General features: G+C 43.8%; 1 protein-coding gene across 1 annotated transcript; it reads left to right on the top strand.

Moving 5' to 3' along the window:
* Positions 1-1,454: 1,454 nt before the first annotated feature.
* Positions 1,455-13,687, top strand: LOC311118998 (ephrin-B3-like; the record flags this gene model as incomplete). Its single annotated transcript, XM_084193750.1, has 2 exons — positions 1,455-1,603; positions 13,392-13,687. Coding segments are annotated over 2 exons (445 nt in total), but the record flags the coding sequence as incomplete, so codon positions are not given.
* Between the last annotated feature and the right edge of the window lie 6,981 nt (positions 13,688-20,668).

Here is a 20,668-nt window from a genome sequence, read left to right as displayed (position 1 = left end):
TACGCTGTATCTCTGGCTGCAGTTTTACATGTTGCCCACGTGGGGGCATGGTAGGTTCAGTTTTGTTGTCCTATACTCCGCACCTTGCTCCATTCTCCTTTCTGCTTTCCCAGTCATGAAACTACTGGAAATGAGTCACTGAATTGTTACATTATAAATTAATACCATCCGCTACAGAATAACGGGTGGGGGAGCTACAAGCTTGTTACTGCACATCGGGCATTTCATATCCAACATTTGACACTTCATCTGCCACAACATTTGGGGCAAAATCTGTGTTGGTTATGTTCCTTGGCCACTGTCGGCATTAGACACTCCGATGTCTACCTGTCGGTGCAATAATGGTGAAAGGAGGATATAAATGATATAGGAATAATGGGAAGTTGTTCACATTACTGTTTTATACTGATTAGAGGGCATTTCTCATTTAGGAATGTTATCGGTTTGAGTGGTGATAATAGTAGGGGGGTCTCCCAGAGCTACACAATGGAACACAAGTATAGACTTGCATAGCATAGGCTACTCCAGTCCATCCCTATACCTAGCTACTCAATCAGTGTGCAGCATAGTACGAGATTGAGGGCAGAGCGTTGCGGGAGAAGGATGCAACGAACATAAAGCAGTATTGTGAACAGAAGAGACCTCTCGGGAAAATGGCTTTGACCAATACGAGTTAATCGAGGTGCAATATTTTGAATGCGGCAATATTCAGTGACGCTGCCTGTCCTCCTTGAAGTTTGCCCGAAGAAGTTTGACTAGATTTTTTTATGCCAAGATTGTGCCATAATAGCGGAAAGGATAGAGGACGGATAGAATGGGCTTTTTTTATGTACGCTAAGACGCAGAAGGAATGACAATGGAGAAAGCGGTAAAAGCCTTAACGCGTTAAGTATTCAAGTGCTGCAACAAGAGCACAGCGAATAGGCGATGATCAACTTGGGTCAGTGAATGCTCCCTTATACAAGCCTAGTCCAATTTTGTACATTTGAGCGAGCAAACCGGGTGGCAAAGTAGGCAATGGCACTTTGCCAATGAAGATAAACGCCCGTTATCCAAAATTATGCTTCCAAAGTGTAAGAATGCGTTTACTCCGATATTCGCGACATTCAGCTCATATTTAATTTGTCTGGAGAGGTGACATTTTGGAGAGAGGATGGACAGTGGCCTTCTCATGCAATAATGTCCATTATTGCTCGACACGTTTCAAACCAGAAAGCTACATATTGCCACTAATGCACTTTAAACTCAAAAGAGGTTGACACATTGTATCTCTTCACACATTCCAACTACTCTGAATGTTGTCTCTGATTGATTTTTGGACGTTTTTTCTTATGCGGTTTCCGAAGTCGCATCATAGCTGTGCGCTTTCAGGGATTTAGTGAACTTCGTTCGCAGTCTCCCAGCGATTCTTTGTCTGAATCGATTCCCCGTCACTTCTTTTTTGGGGGGGTAAAATGGCAGGAGAGAGCCGAGGATCAGGGATGGCTTTGGCGTTCTGGGACGGCTGTAATGGCTTGGGATTTATTTTGATATTTCTTGTGGATCTACTGGGAATAGCTGCAGGTAACATGGAGCCTATTTACTGGAATACGTTGAACAAGAGGTACGTGGTTAAACGCTTTCACTATAGACTAGTTTAGATGTATTTATCATGTTACTCGTGTACACTGTTCCTTTACTGGCTGTCAACGCGAAGGGGTGACATTGCAGTCCCGCAGAGTGAGTGGCCTTTGGAGAAAGATATTGAACGCAACAGTACAACTACCACCTCATGGTGAACATGGGCACCTTCGGGACACTTTGATTATTTTGTGAGCTTCGATTTCAGGTCTCTAATGACATGGGTTCACTCAATATCCAATTCTACACTAGGCTAAGCTACTTGTTGCTGGTGGAGGTGAGTGGTGGTGGTGGTGGGGAGACTGACTTCATTGGAGAGGATTACGGTCGAGGAAGACTGTCGTCTCCTGTCACATTCTGTCCAGCGAAGTCGGACACGGGTTCTATTCAACAGAGATGGGTGTCCTGCAGGGTTGAGAATACATCAAATTCCAATTAAATTCTTGAATTTGAATTGAAGTAGTAAACGGGATACAGAATTTGAATTTGAATAAAGGAAATATAATTGAATTAAATTAAATTCAAATGCCACTTCTATTCTATATTAGGTGTACATAAAACATGCATATAAAATATTAAAACAGGACAATCTCTTTTGTTTCAAGGAAAACAAAACCTGTATGCGAATATTCTATGTTATTATATTTCATTAATCACTTACATTTGTATAATATGGGGGAAATACTATTAGTTTAACCATCAAGTTGACCCTGAGGCCTTCAAAAAGAAGCCAAACAAATGAAATGGTGCTGGAAATATAATTGGCTATTCTAAGCACTAAGGTTAAAAGATGATATGAACATTGTTTCCAGAGAAAAGTGATACACTACATGGCCAAGAGTATGTGGACACCTGCTCGTCGAACATCTCATTCCAAAATCATTCATATGGAGTTGGTCCCCCCCTTTTGCTGCTATAACAGCCTCCACTCTTCTGGGAAGGTTGCCACTAGATGTTGGAACATTGCTGTGGGGATTGCTTCCATTCAGCCACAAGAGCATTAGTGAGGTCGGGCACTGATGTTGGGTGATTAGGCCTGGCTCGCAGTCGGCGTTCCAATTCATCCCAAATGTGTTTGATGGGGTTGAGGTCAGGGCTCTGTGCAGGCCAGTCAAGTTCTTCCACACCGATCTCGACAAACCATTTCTTTATGAACCTTGCTCATGCTGAAACAGGAAACCGCCTTCCCTAAACTGTTGCCACAAAGTTGGAAGCACAGAATTGTCTAGCATGTCATTGTATGCTGTAGCATTAAGATTTCCCTTCACTGCAACTAAGGGGCCTAGCCCGAACCATGAAAAACAGCCCCAGACCATTATTCCTCCTCCACCAAACTTTACAGTTGGCACTATGGATTCGGGCAGGTAGCATTCTCCTGGCATCCACCAAACCCAGATTTGTCCGTTGGACTGCCAGATGGTGAAGCGTGATTCATCCCTCCAGAGAACGCATTTCCACTGCTTCAGAGTCCAAAGGCGGCGTGCTTTACACCACTTCAGCCGACGCTTGGCATTGCGTATGGTGATCTTAGGCTTGTGTGCGGCTGCTCGGCCATGGAAACCCATTTCATGAAGCTCCCGACGAACAGTTCTTGTGCTGACATTGCTTCCAGAGGCAGTTTGGAACGCAATAGTGAGTGTTGCAACTGAGGACAGTCGATTTTTAAGTGCTTCAGCACTCGTCGGTCCCGTTCTGTGAGCTTGTGTGGCCTAACACTTGGTGGCTGAGCCGTTGTTGCTCCTAGATGTTTCCACTTCACAATAACAGCACTTACAGTTGACCAGGGCAGCTCTAGCAGGGCAGAAATTTGACAAACTGACTTGTTGGACAGGTGGCATCCTATGACGGTGCCACGTTGAAGGTCACTGAGCTCTTCAGTAAGGCCATTCTACTGCCAATGTTTGTCTATGGAGATTGCATGGCTGTGTGCTCGATTTTATATACCTGTCAGCAACGGGTGTGGCTGAAATAGCCAAATCCACTAATTTGAAGGCGTGTACACATACTTCTGTATATATAGTGTATATTCTTTGGTATCTGGAAGTGTGACCTGTCAGATTCAATGAAACTCATGTTCTATTGCCGCGTTCACGTGCTAGTCGGAACTAGGAAACTCAGACATTTTCGACATGTTAACTGGTTGAGCAAGACACACGTATAACTACAGTAAGTTGGACATTTCAGAGTTTCCTAGTTCCGACTAGCACGTGAACACTGTACATGACTGAATGGAATTTCTTTAAATTGCATTGAATTAAATTCGACTTCCTGTCAATCAAATTCAAATTCTACATCCTGTGGGGTGTGGCCAATTCGAATTTCAACTCATGAGTTGAATGGAAGTCAATTCCAAAATTCTGAATTGAGCCCAACCCTGGTGTCCTGCGCCTATAGTTAAATATAGGCTAGTGTAAAACTATAGCCTACCTTTCTGGCCATAGAGAGAGCAAGGAGACCGCACTTGGGTTGTTAAGCGAGGGAATGCCTGTTTATGGCAGACGGTTATTATGTCAGGCTTGTGTGAGAGAGGGGGTGGTCTTCACGCATGATTGCACCCTCATAAAGGGTCGCGTGCGTGCCGTCCGTGGTTTTCAACCCTCCCCTCCCGCCTGCGCGGACTCCTGCTGAGTTTGCGAAGGGGACATGATGAAAGCCAGTAAGAACTTGGCCTGGATTTGTCCAATGCTGTTCAAGCAAGCTCCTCTTTTATAAAAGCTCAGACTCTCACCTATTGGCAAGCATGCGGTAATCGCACATCAATTGATAAGCTAGGCCTTCATTTCTCTCTCGTGTGAGGACAGACACAGATACACAGTTGAAAAATCAGAGAAGGTTTGATTAAATAGGCCTACAAGACTTTGGCTACCCAAATCACCATGTAGTTGTTAGGTTATGTTTACATAGACAGAATAGATACATTAACAAACTGCCCAAATGTCACTATAATTAATGCCTTTATTAATGAGAAAGTTTTGTTTAGTGAGTTGCAATAAGGGGTACAATTCTCAAGAAGAGTCGAGATGTTGAGAGTGGCCATAGAAGGGAGGGAAATATAAAGAGATACAAATGAATGGAAAGATGCAACCAAGAGATGGAGAGACAAAAATAACCTAGAGTTAGGTCTGATGAAACAAAAAGTCTTAAAGTGGGCCCAGATAGAGCGACACACAGATTGTGAGCTCTGTGCTACTGCTGAGAATCTCTCATCCGTATTGAATCTAATGTTCCTCCTATATCTGAAAAGGTCAATGGGTTTACTCATGGCCTGTTAGACAGCTCTTCCTCAGAATCCTGATGGCCAAGACGACCAACACACACGACAGACAGACAGACGCAATGAATACAGAAACATGTTCAGTACAGACACAGAAAATCACACACTCTAAACATGGATATAACATGAAGATGAGTGAATTAGGGAGTGCAGGGGGCCTCTGACATCTGAGGCAGAGTCGTGTAGGGGGAAGTTGCTGTACATCTCTTCCCCCTTAAATGGGCATTAAACATTTATCCTTCACAGGCTGCTCAATATTTAATGAATTGCCTGCTAATTGGCTGAGGATAAAAAGCCTGGTTAACTGGGCTAAGCGTTTCAGATTAAAACATTTTAAAGATTGGCAAAAGAAAGGAAACAGATACAGTGTCAGGAGACTGAGGAGCGGCTAGCGTGAGTTTAAGGATGAGCTCCCTGCGTCTTCACATGTGTTCAGCCTTATTACCCCCTTACACTGCCTCATACAGCCAGAATGTTACACCCTCAGAGAGGGAGTGAGTGTGATTTGTGTGTCAGAAAGGAGTGTGTGTTTACTTGCTTGTTTATTTTTGTGTTTGTGCATGTTGTTCCTAGGGGTGTGGGTATCATTGTTGTTGGGTGTGTGTGGGTGTATTCCCAGTCGGTCACTCAGCGGCTGTCTCAGTCAGGGTGTTTAGATTCGCCTTGTTTACTCATCCAGTGAGGAACAATCCACCCCTGTCCTCCTGTGACACCTCTTGCTCAGACAGCCATGTGTGTGATGGGGGGGGGGGGGGGGGGGGTTACTATGAATGCCTAGGCGTGTCTGTGTTAAACCTGTGTATTTTCCAGTCTAAGTATTTAACATATAGTCTAGATTGAACTGGGAAGAATAAACAGTGTCAAATGAAGAGGGGCAAAGAAAAGTGGGTATGTGTATGAATAGGTGAGCTGTCTGTAAATGGGCAAGCTTGTGGGAAATGTATGCATACTTGCAGTGAAATACTGAATGCGGGATAAAACAAAAGTTTTCCATAGACTTGTGAAGGTGACTTTGGTAACAGCACCAAATGAGCACCAATCTACTTGACCTCGGATTAGGGGTGTGAGAGTAAGGGAGGGTAATCCTCCTACTCAACACACACCCAGTCGTCCCCTCTTGTGGAGTGCTCCACTGTCAGTCAGACAACAAAGCAGTATGTGAGGGGATTTTTTTCTCTCTCTTTCGCTCGCTTGCTCTCTCGCTCACTCTCTCACTCGCTCTCTCGCTCATTTCGCTCTCTCTGCAGGTAGCCTAGTGAGAGCGTTGGGCCAGTAACCGAAGAGTCACTGGTTCGAATACCCAGTGACCCATCTGTCGATGTGTTCTTGAGCAAGGCACTTAAAGGAGTAGTTCATTATTTACAGATAACAATCAATGGAAGTGCTGGGGGCATGTAAAGCTGGTGGTGGCTAAAGTTAGCTGAAATTTGTAGAGGCTGTTTTAAATAACTGAACCAGGGATTACAGTTTCTCCTGGCCCATAGACTACTTTCAGGGTGAGGAACCATCTAAATCAAGTATTTTTTGATCACTTACTCAGTAGCTCTATCTCTCCGTGTGCCCTATTTTTTCTTCTTCAACCACTTTCTCATCTCCTCACTTTCAGTTGAAATGTGAGCAAAGTTGTGGGGAATGTTACCACTGTTACCTGAGATCATTACCATAATGAATAGCAACAGAGCTATCTGGAGCTGATTTATTAAATATAACATAACCAGTGAGAATGTTACCAGTCATGGGCTACTGGATGTCAGAATACTGGCTAGTGGTGGAAGCTGCATTTGGGGCATTGCTTGGGATTCTTGGCTGAAAACTAATCTGATGAAATCTCTTCAGTAATCCAATGTTTTCATCAACTCTTGCCTAGGGAAATGGACAAAATTCAAGAGTGATGAGTAAATCAGTTAAAGGCTGCATGACATAAAGGACTTTTCTCCCTTTTCACATGTTTTGTAGTAGGTGTATGGCTTAAGGCGTCAGCATGCTTCAGTTCGGCTGGCGGCTAGCCAAATAAGGCTAGGCGAACCGAACGAGTGTGCTCGCATACTCCCTTAAAATACCTTAGATTGAAAAACAAGAAAAAGGCGGCAATAGTACTGTTTCTCCTATTTGAGATGCCGTAGCCAGTTCCTCGAAATAGTCAGAATTAATCTAAGATAACTCAAGAAATCTGTCATTAATTTTAACGTTTTAGTCGCGCAATTATACGTCTAACATGTTTGGTGCAGTATTTGTCATTGAAAAAAGGGGCATGAAAACAAGTCGTCTCTCGTTGAATGACAACAGACTTTATTGAAGAATCCCAACAGTTGACCAATCACAGCCAAAAAAAAACTTACCAAAGTCCAAAACAAACACAAACGTCACCAAATGTCATCATAATATCTCCGAAATCTTAAGGTTAGGCATTAACTCTGAATGGTAAGGTAAGGGTTAGGTTTGGGATAGTAAAGCAAAAATAACTTTCTATCTTGCAACCTTTGGAATCAGAGGCAGATGCTTAAGCCCATCCACCATCCCCATCCACAACGCCCTAGCAAAATCCAAACCTACTTGAAGGTAACAGCGCTCACTGTTGCCCCTAGTGGCCATTTTCCACGTCATCTCCCCGACATCCTCAGACATGGATGGACTTCGAATACTGACTTGTATCTTGGGTGACCTGGCTGTACACCCACACACTAACATTTGCTTTCTTCATTTTACACACCCTAGTAGCTACCTGCCAGTATCATTTGTAAATCCCCTTTCACCGTGCTGCTTGTTTTGAATTTTCTGTTTCAAAGGTGCTTCCCTGGCATGCCTTCAAAGTCTTGGCAGAGCATGAGAGTGTGTGGTGAATAATGGAGTAATTGCAGTCTTAAGATTGCACTGAGGATGATGATGTATGTTCCCTCCAATATGAAATGGATTCTCAGAACAGTGCATCACTATAATAAAAACGTGCTTTGTCCTTGTTTTTGTGCTTGTTTGATCTGTATCCCCTTTCAACTTTTTTAGCTAATTTCCCCTCCCTTCTCTCCACGTGCCTCTTCTTCATATCTCCTGGTTTCTCTCTCTTCCTGCATCCTCTTTCTTTCTCCGTCTGCTCCCCCTCTCTCTTTCATAAAGGTTAAGTGGCATGAATAATATTTTCTGTATGCCTTGTTTTGGGTAATTGGGGGACCATCGAATGGAGAACAAGGTCCAAGAGCCATGTCAGTAATAAGAAGGATATGTAGTTGTTTTAACAAACCAGAGCAATGTATCCCTTTCAACATTCACCTAATTGAACCCCACTCGCTCTTTACCCCGTCTCGCTTTGTTTTGCTCTCTCTCTCGTTCTTTGTCTCTGAAGTTGCATATTCAATATCGCTGTCTTTCTGCTTCAAATACACACACTTCTCTCTTTTGAAACTTTTTATTCCAAAATATGACAAAGAATGGAAACCTAGACATTCCCTGGTGTGCTAGTATACAGACATGAAGACAGGAATGAAGAAGACGAAGGGAAAAGGAGGAGGTAGAGAAGGGAGTTGACGAAGTCGAGAAGGGACTAGGGAGTTGTTCTCTCTGACTGACTTTTGCTTCACTCATCCTCCAAACAAAGGGAAGTGCTATTTTAAGTCTTCTCATCTTTAATCATCCCTGTGATTTGGGCTTGATGAGCCTTTTCATGTGTGGTTAGAGTCCTGGGCATCTGGGTTCATGTCTCCCTCTCACAGCCTGATACATACTGAGAGTCAGACAAACACGGCTCCACTCCACAACGTTTAGAAAACTTGTGGAGTGACAGTGTTATGTAAATATGTATTACAACAGATGTAAATATATTTGTCATGACAGTGTTATGACCATATTATGACAGGTTATGACACGTTATGTCATCTGTTATGACATGTTATGACCGTGTCATAAAGTGTTATGATGCTAGGTGTCAAGTAAAATTTTACCGAAAACTTCAACATTCTGAACCACAGTGCCCAAGATCCCACTTGTAACGAACTGACCTTAAGGGCTCCACACAGTCCGCAATGGATCCGATGGAGCTTAGTTTGCGTAGACATTTTTGGAACGCGACACAAACTGAGCTCCGTTTGCGTAGACTGTGAAAACACTGTGGAGAGCCCTTCAGAGTGGAGTGCTGTGGTTGCGTTTGAGCTCCGGTTGTGTTATGGTTGGCCTATGTTAAGGCCAGAGTCTGATGGGGACTGAGTCATGGGGTAGGAATGTGGCTTTTATCTCTTAGTCCTTAACTCATTCAATAAAGGCTCTAAACAACACTCTGAAAGCACTTCAAATAAAGCAGGACTCACTTAGCAGTCCTGGGGGAAGGGTCCTAGAAGGGCACGGTATTAGCACTTCACCAAACAGTGCTGTGTTAGGGGACAAAATTCACATTTACACACATTTCTAGACACTCAATTACAGTGATGTACAGTTTATTGGCATGTAATGAACTATGGTGTGAAACCCTGAGAGCTCTGTGTAAAATGGAGAAAGCAGCTTTGTTTTCTTCTGGCTGGCCTGTAAACAATACTAAACCATGTTCCACCTCCTGCCAATGAAAGCATGGTCTAATGAACCAAGCCATCTGCCAACGTGTTCACCCTGGGCGACTGGGCTGAGGCTGGGCTGAGGTGGTGCTGGACTGCCCTGGTCCCTGGCTGGCAGAGTGGACTGCAGGCCCTGGTGCATCCTGGTACAGTCCTCCCCTATACAGGACCTCCAGACTGGGGCAGGGGCAGCAGCATGGAGCTGCAGGGGGGATTACGGGGAAAGTTTGCCTGAAAACATCTTCAACAGAGCAGTGAGGCAGAATGGTGTGAGCAAACATGGAGCTGGAAGTGTATTCACAAGAGATGGGGTTACAGCTAGAACTACTGCTAGTGCAGTGAAATAGGAGGAGAGGGCACAGGCAGGCAATGAAGCAAACACCCACATTCCCATAAACACTGGGCCATGAAGGCGGCCAAAGGCCATTCCCACTGCAGTAATACGGCCATGGGATTCAGCAACACACTGAATCCTGGGTAGCCTCACACAGACCACAAGTACAGACTTTCAACACATGATCAACACACAGATTCAAAAGTCAAGTAAGCTATGGCTTCCCTTCCTTTGACCTGTGTGTTGTCACAACAACGACGGACTGATTCATACTGACCAGTTTTCATCTGGTATTAATAGTTCAGATTATGTATGCAATCCTGATTCATCATTTATGGCACGGTTTTAAAACTACCATGAATATGGCAGCAGCTCTGATGAAGGCACTAATTTAGCATTGTTTTAAAAAGAGAAGTTGAAGGAGAAAATGCAATATTCATGTAGTTCGCTTCAGCGGCAATGTGAGATCAGATGAAAGTTTCTCCAGATGAGCATCAAGCAGCAGTTTGAGCCCACTGCTCTCTATAAGGCCCAAACTATGTTGAATATGGCCATGGTCCATGCTTCATAGCTATGTCCAATCAGGCTTTCTCTCTTAATACTAATACCTGAAGGACCTTCAACAGTCACCATGATGTCCATCTGCAGGCTTCCATCCCAGCCTTAAACTTTGAACCCACTTAACAAGGTCAACAGTGTGTAGCTCTGAATGGCGTCAGGCCTGTAACGACAGGATGTGACCTCAGGCTACAGTTATGACAGGAGAGTGACAGTGTGGAATCTGTTGTAATCACTGATGTCACATACGCACTTGATTGGCAGCTTGAATATAGCAGAGTATGATGGGGATGTTGAGTCATGGGAATCTTGACATTAGGAGGATGGATAGAAATAGTACACATTGAAATGTCCCAATAAGGAGACTTAAATAGCACAAATATGCTCTGTATCAAAGCATTACTGTATGCCTAAATAGAATAAATGTGGGTGTGCAGAAGTGAAAAGGTACACAGTGACAGACCTGATTTGATTATCAACTCAGAGTCAGAGAGAGGAGATAGCTCACAAACCTGACAAAGCACAACCTGCACAATAATTCTCGATTTACATTGTTAAAGGTGTGTGTAGAATAACTAGTGTAGGATCCCATGTGATAGCATAGATGTGATGTGTGTGCTGAGCAGAAGATGTCACTGTATTATGTGTCCTGACAAATGGAAAGGTCACTGTCTCTCATTATCTGTTCTATCTGTGCAGATCAGATCACTGTGAACCTCAGGTCTCTCTAACTGTGATCATGCAGGACCAGGACCTAGTTGGATTAGGGCCCAGGTTAAAGCCACTACATGGTACATCCTGTATCATTCATAGTGTCTCCTACTGTAGCCTATGTCACAGCAAAAACCTCAAAAGGGAAAGTTACTGCCAATGATTCATTATCATGCTCTGACAAACGCCCCAAACCCTTGTTTCCCACTCTTCCAAAATACCTTGATCTGAGAGAATGAAGGAGAGGGATGAAGGAGAGGGAGAAGGAGCCTGGAGCTCCCTGGTTAGTTTGTCTGTTTGTCCCTCCTGGTGCTGAAATGTCACCAGGCTCTCAGGGCGCTAAGCACTTAATGGAGAGCCAGGGAGCTAAGGATCTCGGCACCTTCATCTGCTCAAGGGTTCTTCTAAGCAGAGCTATAGTTATCTGGTGGTGTAATATACTCTGATGTTACGTTGAGCTTGTGACTGGAGGTCTGTGAGAGACTCAAGGTGGGGAGTTTAGCATGGTTGCACCATGAAATGACAGTGAATTCACGCTGAATTAAATGTGTCCTCCAGACTGTTAACTGCTGTTGGATTTAGCAAGACTTATGGGAAATTCACAGTGGAATGCCAGACTACAAAAACCACCACAAAATTCCACATATCTAAGAAGTTGTATTAAAAACAAAAGCGGAAACCATGGCAGCATAATTGACTCTAGGATTATTAGGGAGGAACCATTTGTGGATTAGAGTGGCAATTAGAGAGCTTAGTTGTTGATTATTGAATTTTTTAAACATTGTACTCCAGCTTGCTGGCTAACATTTTGAAAGCACGCAGAATAACCCAGACAGAGGACTCATCCAGCCTGTAGCCTCCATTCCCTCACTGAAGCTGCTCTGTATTGCAGTGTTGACTCTCTGACTATGGTCCGCGGCAAATTGCAGTCTTGTCGAAAGTCTTGGTAGTGTTAATGCGGGTGCTGATTTGATTTGTATTAATGGAAATGGTTAAGGGCGTCCTCTAAATGACAGGGTAATGTGTGTTGTGCCTGAGATCGGCCAGGCAACACAGGCACACACACAACACTCCCTCTCTCTGATGGAGCCTGCTGTTTTCTCTTCCTCTTTGCCTGTCTGACAATGTGTCTATATGTTTCCTCATCCTGTGTGTTATCTCCACCAGCGCCTTATCTCTCCTTATTCCTACTGGAGCTGACAGGACCATGACCCAGAAAACCCTTTTCAGATTTCAGACTCCGATAGTGCCTCGACGTCTCCTCATCCCTTTTCTTTTGAAGGGCGGCAAGTAGCCTAGCGTTTAGAGCATTGGGCCAGTAACAGAAAGGTCGCTGGTTCAAATATCCAAGGTGAACAACTTGATGTTAGATGGTTCCTTAACCTGAAAGTACACTCTTAGAAAAAAGGGTTCTGCGGCTGTCCCCATAGGAGAACCCTTTTTTGTTCTAGGTAGAACTCTTTTGGGTTCCATGTAAAACCCTCAGTGGACATGGTTCTACATGGAACCTAAAAGCATTCTACAATTAACCAAATGGCGTTCTTCAAAGGGTTCTCCTATGGGGACAGCCGAAGAACCCTCTTGGTGCTAGATAGCACCTTTTTTGTATATGGGCCAAGAGAAACTGTAATCCATGGTTAAGTTTTCTTTAAACAGGCACTACAAACATCAGCTAAACTTAGACACCACAGCTAACAATCAATGGAAGTGATGGGGGCATGTAAAAAATAAATATTAAAATCAGCTGAAATGAATTCAAATCAACTCCATATTTAGTTTGATGTTACTTAAAGGTGATTAGGCAATACAAAATAAAAACTTCAATTGGTTATTAGCTTGTTTTGGCTAAAGTTAGCTGAAGTTTGTAGAGGCTGTTTAAAGAAAACTGAACCATGAATGACAGTTTCTCCTGGCCCATAGACTACTTTCAGGGTGAGGAACCATCTAACATCAAGTTGTAAAATAGTGAACTACACTCTTAACCCTAATTTGCTCCATGGGGCCTACTACTATGGCTGACCTTGTAAAACAACATATTTCACTGCACCTATCCGGTGTATGTGACAATACAACGCGCTCTCTCACACACACACACAAATTCATCCACAGAAAGAAACACACATACCACTCCCACAGCCATGCATGTACCCGCACACCAAGTGCTCCCACAGGCACTCGTCTGTGCTTCCAAACTGTGCCATGAATAGATGAGAGGCCTCCTCTCCAAACACAAGCTGTCAGACACAGAGATGGGTAAATATCACACTGCCAATCATTTGTTGCCATGGATACCATTCTCACCTCTCTCTCTCTCTCTCTCTCTCTCTCTCTATCTCCCTCTCCCTGTCTCCCTCTGCAGGTTCCAGGATGACAGGGGGTATGTGTTGTACCCCCAGATAGGGGATCGTCTGGACCTGATCTGCCCAGCCTCCAATCCCCCAGGCCCCCGCTCCCCCAGTGAGTATGAGTATTACAAGCTGTACCTGGTGTCCATGCGCGAGCAGGCAGACCGCTGTGAGGTGATGGGCGCGCCCAACCTGCTGCTCACCTGTGACAAGCCCAACAGTGACATGCGCTTCACCATCAAGTTCCAGGAGTTCTCCCCCAACCTGTGGGGACACGAGTTCAAGACCCTGACGGACTACTACATAATAGGTGAGGGGACGTGTGTGTGTGTGTGTGTGTGTGTGTGTGTGTGTGTGTGTGTGTGTGTGTGTGTGTGTGTGTGTGTGTGTGTGTGAGTGTGAGTGTGAGAGAACCACTTCTCCAATCTTTTTGGCCCTATAACAAAGAACAAACTAAAATATACATGATCAAATGCAAATCTTAGAATCAACTATTAAAGACTACCAGAATTGGATTCTCCAATTACATTGAATGAACTACAGGACAAAATACAAACCCTCCAACCCAAAGAGGCCTGTGGTGTTGATGATATCCTCAATGAAATTATAAAATATACAGACCACAAATTCCAATTGGCTATACTTAAACTCTTTAACATCATCCTTAGCTCTGGCATCTTCCCCAATATTTGGAACCAAGAACTGATCACCCCAATCCACAAAAGTGGAGACAAATTTGACCCCAATAACTACCGTGGGATATGTGTCAACAGCAACCTTGGGAAAATCCTCTGCATTACATTAACAGCAGACTAGTTCATTTCCTCAGTGAAAACAATGTACTTGTTTTTGGCTTTTTACCAAATTACCGTACGACAGACCACGTATTCACCCTGCTCACCCTAATTGACAAACAAACAAAACAAAACAAACGTAAAGTCATCTCATGCTTTGTTGATTTCAAAAAAGCTTTTGACTCAATTTGGCATGAGGGTCTGCTATACAAATTGATGGAAAATGGTGTTGGGGGAAAAACATACAACATTATAAAATCCATGTACACAAACAAGTGTACTGTTAAAATTGGCAAAAAACACACAGATTTCTTTCCACAGGGCCGGGGGGTGAGACAGGGATGCAATTTAAGCCCCACCCTCTTCAACATATATATCAACGAATTGACAAGGGCACTAGAACAGTCTGCAGCACCCGGCCTCACCCTACTAGAATCTGAAGTCAAATGTCTACTGTTTGCTGATGATCTGGTGCTTATGTCCCCAACCAAGTAGGGCCTACAGCAGCACCTAGATCTTCTGCACAGATTCTGTCAGACCTGGGCCCTGACAGTAAATATCAGTAAGACAAAAATAATGGTGTTCCAAAAAAGGTCCACTTGCCAGGACCACAAATACAAATTCGATCAAGACACCGTTGCCCTAGAGCACACAAAAAACTATACACACCTCAGCCTAAACATCAGCGCCACAGGTAACTTCCACAAAGCTGTGAACGATCTGAGAGACATGGCAAGAAGGGCCTTCTATGCCATCAAAAGGAACATAAAATTCGACATACCAATTAGGATCTGGCAAAAAAGACTTGAATCTGTTATAGAACCCATTGCCCTTTATGGTTGTGAGGTCTGGGTACTGCTCACCAACCAATCATTCACAAAATGGGACATACACCAAAATGAGACTGCATGCAGAATTCTGGAGAAGAGCCCCCTAAGCAAGCTGGTCCTGGGGCTCTGTTCACGAACACAAACAGACCCCACAGAGCCCCAGGACAACAACACAATTAGACCCAACCAAATCATGAGAAAACAAAAAGATAATTACTTGACACATTGGAAAGAATTAACAAAAAAACAGAGCAAACTAGAATGCTATTTGGCCCTAAACAGAGAGTACACAGTGTCAGTATACCTGACCACTGTGACTGACCCAAACTTAAGGAAAGCTTTGACTATGTACAGACTCAGTGAGCATAGCCTTGCTATTGAGAAAGACCGCCGTAGGCAGACCTGGCTCTCAAGAGAAGACAGGCTATGTGCACACTGCCCACAAAATGAGGTGTAAACTGAGCTACACTTCCTAACCTCCATGAGAATGTATTTCCATATGTCTCTCACAATGAGTGACACAGACAGAGCAGTGCCACTCGATCTCCGTTTCCTAGCTTCTCTCCTAGCTCTGTAGTAGACAGCAGTGGCGGCTCCTGAAAAAATTCTCAGGGGGGGCAATTTTTCTGATGATTTAGGTGACCTACACACATTTTAAAAAAGATATGTCCAGCAACAACATGAAGACAGGGGCAGCATATAAGTCAATACCAGAAGCATTTATTGACTGATCTCAAAGGTGTTGGCTTACAAAAGCAAAATAAGTTATCACAGTAAAAATAATCAAGGGTGTTCTTTCACATTCCTCAACAGTTAGCCGGCTGAGGATGTGGCGGTTCTTGCTAACCTCATCGTTGTGGCGGCGGACAGCTAGCCTGTATCCCTCATCCAGTTGAGTGGCAATGTTCACTCTCCCCAAAGCAGACAATCTCAAACAGCTATCCATGTGGGTCTTTGACAGCTCATGTTTCTTAATCTTTTCTGAAAGATGGTGCATGTCCGTTACACCAGTCGCTGTCCAAGCGGTGCTGTCTGCCGTGCCGCCTTCAGGGTGAAAGAGTAAGCAGGGGTAGCAGAAGACTGCATTAGCTACATCGCAGCCTGCTAGCCAGGTTTTTCGTTCGTACCAATTTTTTGAAAATCCTCGGGTGTAGGACTTTCCCCCTTTAGTAGAAACCTGTTGAATTATTAAATTTGGTCTGGGAGGTCCTAATTGTTTCGTTGCCAATTTATCTTGATTTGTTCGCCGACAAAAAGGAACTTCTTTCAAAGAGACAATCGAGTTGCACTGAACGCTAGCCATCTTGACAGTAGTACGTGAATTGATTGACGCTGCTACCCGCTCTTTTCTTAGTTACGTTCATGGTTATGTTACGTATGACGAAAGCGCGTAAGTGCAAGCCCTCCCGGAACCCATAGAGATTGTATTGAAAGCTCTGATATTTGAAAAAAAAAGATTTGACATGAGAGTCTATGAGAGACTTCTGGGGCGATTTTCAACCTGACTGAAATCGCCCCAAAAGGGGCGGGGCCATTTTGCACGACTTTAGCCTGATTGGACATTTAGTGGCAGATCACACGTCTAGATTAGAACACTGATAACTACTGTTGCCGTGATATAATTGATTAGAAAAAAAATCCCTTCCTTTTCCCGTTTGGCAGTGCGTCGCCCATATCGCCCTAATGAACACACCGCCCCTGGTAGACAGTGTGTGTGCCAACAATGCCAGGGGTGGCAGAATGTGAGCGTGTGTGAGAGAGATGCCTGGGGCTCAGGAGTGTGCGTACGCCTCTGCATGACAGGAGCAGATCAGCAGGCTGTGCTCTACATGCTCTGATCCAGCCATGACAGTCAGAGACTATAGAGTGCCACTCAATTCACATCACACCCACTCCCCACACTGGAGAGATATGGAAAGGCATGATGACACACTCTTGTATTGCAAATCCAAACAAGAGTACTTGGAAAATATGTCTCTCACCTCACTGCATGTAGACAAGGTGCATAAAAAAAAGAGTTTAGTTTTTATAAAGGTTGTGAAATGGTTGTATGTTTTGATGTTTGCATTCTGGCTTTGTTTTTACTTCTACCTTTATGACAGATGCTAGATAGACATATGCTAGTGTGTGTGTGTGTGGGGGGGGGGGGGGGGGGGGGGGATCACATTTAGTTAACTTATCTTGGCATTTGCTAATTTTTCCAATATGTCAGTAATGAGCTGGAGCACTGAGAAACACAGAAAGCTGGGTGAGGAGAGGGAATTCACTCACCGGCCTGCTGTTTTACATATTTGCATAAACATGTTGAGGTCGTTTGAGCACTGGTGTTTAATTGGCCGTAATGCATGCTGGAGAGCTCAAGGGCACAGTGGGCAGTGGGGGAATGACCCAGTCTACTGGGTCTCCAGCCCACAGCTCAGAGTCAGGCAGCCAGCCATATTCCACCACTGCCCACACCACACCACACCAGCCTAGCCAGCCAACATGGACTTAAAAAAAAAAAAAACACAAAACGAGTTGTTTCAACTAATTATTATTAAGTAACTGGTTCCACAGCCTTTTTTTTTTTTCTTTTTTACTAAACTTTTCAGTCCAAGTGTTACCTGAACCAAAAATGTTGGGCAAAACTTAGCTCCAACTTGAGAAAACCTAGTCAATTTAAAATGGTGTGTTTGCTCAACTTGTCTCATATATTCATTTAACTATAAATTATTATTTGGGCATCTTAACTAAAAAAGGCTGTGCAATTGGTTACACACACAAACAGTGCTTTTAACATACAACATTTTCAATTTACATATTTTACACACATTAACATACATAATAATATAATAATGATTACATTGTGAATGTTTATTCATACAGTAATTATTATTCAACAGGTTTTTCTGTCTAGTTGTCTAATGTTGGTGGGGAATACAGTGGGGGAAAAAAAGTATTTAGTCAGCCACCAATTGTGCAAGTTCTCCCACTTAAAAAGATGAGAGAGGCCTGTAATTTTCATCATAGGTACACGTCAACTATGACGGACAAAATAAGAAAAAAAAATCCAGAAAATCACATTGTAGGATTTTTAATGAATTTATTTGCAAATTATGGTGGAAAATAAGTATTTGGTCAATAACAAAAGTTTCTCAATACTTTGTTATATACCCTTTGTTGGCAATGACACAGGTCAAACGTTTTCTGTAAGTCTTCACAAGGTTTTCACACACTGTTGCTGGTATTTTGGCCCATTCCTCCATGCAGATCTCCTCTAGAGCAGTGATGTTTTGGGGCTGTCGCTGGGCAACACAGACTTTCAACTCCCTCCAAAGATTTTCTATGGGGTTGAGATCTGGAGACTGGCTAGGCCACTCCAGGACCTTGAAATGCTTCTTACGAAGGCACTCCTTCGTTGCCTGGGCGGTGTGTTTGGGATCATTGTCATGCTGAAAGACCCAGCCACGTTTCATCTTCAATGCCCTTGCTGATGGAAGGAGGTTTTCACTCAAAATGTCACGATACATGGCCCCATTCATTCTTTCCTTTACACGGATCAGTCGTCCTGGTCCCTTTGCAGAAAAACAGCCCCAAAGCATGATGTTTCCACCCCCATGCTTCACAGTAGGTATGGTGTTCTTTGGATACAACTCAGCATTCTTTGTCCTCCAAACACGACGAGTTGAGTTTTTACCAAAAATTTCTATTTTGGTTTCATCTGACCATATGACATTCTCCCAATCCTCTTCTGGATCATCCAAATGCACTCTAGCAAACTTCAGACGGGCCTCGACATGTACTGGCTTAAGCAGGGGGACACATCTGGCACTGCAGGATTTGAGTCCCTGGCGGCGTAGTGTGTTAATGATGGTAGGCTTTGTTACTTTGGTCCCAGCTCTCTGCAGGTCATTCACTAGGTCCCCCCGTGTGGTTCTGGGATTTTTGCTCACCATTCTTGTGATCATTTTGACCCCACGGGGTGAGATCTTGCGCGGAGCCCCAGATCGAGGGAGATTATCAGTGGTCTTGTATGTCTTCCATTTCCTAATAATTGCTCCCACAGTTGATTTCTTCAAACCAAGCTGCTTACCTATTGTAGATTCAGTCTTCCCAGCCTGGTGCAGGTCTACAATTTTGTTTCTGGTGTCCTTTGACAGCTCTTTGGTCTTGGCCATAGTGGAGTTTGGAGTGTGACTGTTTGAGGTTGTGGACAGGTGTCTTTTATACTGATAACAAGTTCAAACAGGTGCCATTAATACAGGTAACGAGTGGAGGACAGAGGAGCCTCTTAAAGAAGAAGTTACAGGTCTGTGAGAGCCAGAAATCTTGCTTGTTTGTAGGTGACCAAATACTTATTTTCCACCATAATTTGCAAATAAATTCATAAAAAATCCTACAATGTGATTTTCTGGATTTGCCTGTCATAGTTGACGTGTACCTATGATGAAAATTACATGCCTCTCTCATCTTTTTAAGTGGGAGAACTTGCTGTTATAGGAGCTCCGTCAACTTGGTTTGATCCCTGAGCAGTCCCTTCAGCCACAGCCATCCCAAAAACAACATGAGAGATGAGAGAGGCAGTCAAACAATGCGGCACCATGATCACATCAAGCCAAACGCACACTCTAAATGACTCACATCACAGTGGAGGGCGTCTGTCTGTGTGTGGCCTTTTATCAAGCTGATGCTCCAAGAGTGACTGTGTGTGCTTGTGTGCATGGCTGTACATGCATGGGTGGGTGTGTTTTGCCTGACTGTGCCTGACACACACTGGGTACGAGTGTGTTGACTGCTGGCAGGTTGGCCATTGACAGTGTGTTTTATAGTGTCATAGTGCATCAGCATGTGCTGTGTAGAGAGGTTAATAATTCAGGAGCTAGTTGGATTATTTATCAGTGTTAAGCTACAATAATAAAAGAAGCAGACCGTTTGCTCGCTCAGTGTATGTGTTCTTTATGTTTATTTATTTTCCCATTTGTACTTCAACTATTTGCACATTGTTACAACACTGTGTATATATACATAATATGACATTTGAAATGTCTTTATTCTTTTGGAACTTCTGAGTGTAATGTTTACTGTTAGTAAACAAAAGTGAAATAAACTATCTACTTCACTTGCTTTGGCAACGTTAACATATGTTTCCCATGCCAATAAAGCCCTTAAATTGAATTGAGTCAGACAGAGAAAGAGAGAGGGAGAGGGTTAGGAAGAGAGAGGGAGAGGGTTAGGAAGAGCGAGAGAGGGAGAGGGTTAGGAAGAGCGAGAGAGGGATACGGTTAGGGAGAAAGAGAGAGGGAGAGGGTTAGGAAGAGAGAGGGAGAGGGTTAGGAAGAGAGCGAGAGAGAAAGATATGAATTGGGCAGAGACTGTGAGAGAACATGGGGCACTCGCTAGTAACAGTCCAGTCACTGTTCCCAATGTATGTGTGTGTGTGTGTGTGTGTGTGTGTGTGTGTGTAAGAGGGGGGGGGGGGGGGGCTGTGTGATAACTGTGAATAACACAAAGTGACATGTCGCCTCCTCGATCTAGGTCAACAATCAGAACCGCACCACACTGTAGTTCTGTGTGTGTGTGTGGGGGGGGGGGGGGTATCTGCTTGTTCATGCTTGTGTCTATTCAAGCATCCATCTGTATGTTTTTCTGCATGTACTTAACCTAACAGCATGTGTGTACTGTGTGTGT

The sequence above is a fragment of the Coregonus lavaretus genome, assembly GCF_964263955.1.
Source record: "Coregonus lavaretus genome assembly, contig: HAP1_SCAFFOLD_441, whole genome shotgun sequence".
Taxonomy (NCBI): Eukaryota; Metazoa; Chordata; class Actinopteri; order Salmoniformes; family Salmonidae; genus Coregonus; species Coregonus lavaretus.
The sequence above is the reverse complement of the archived record's forward strand: the minus strand, read 5'-3'. Positions and strand labels throughout refer to the sequence as shown.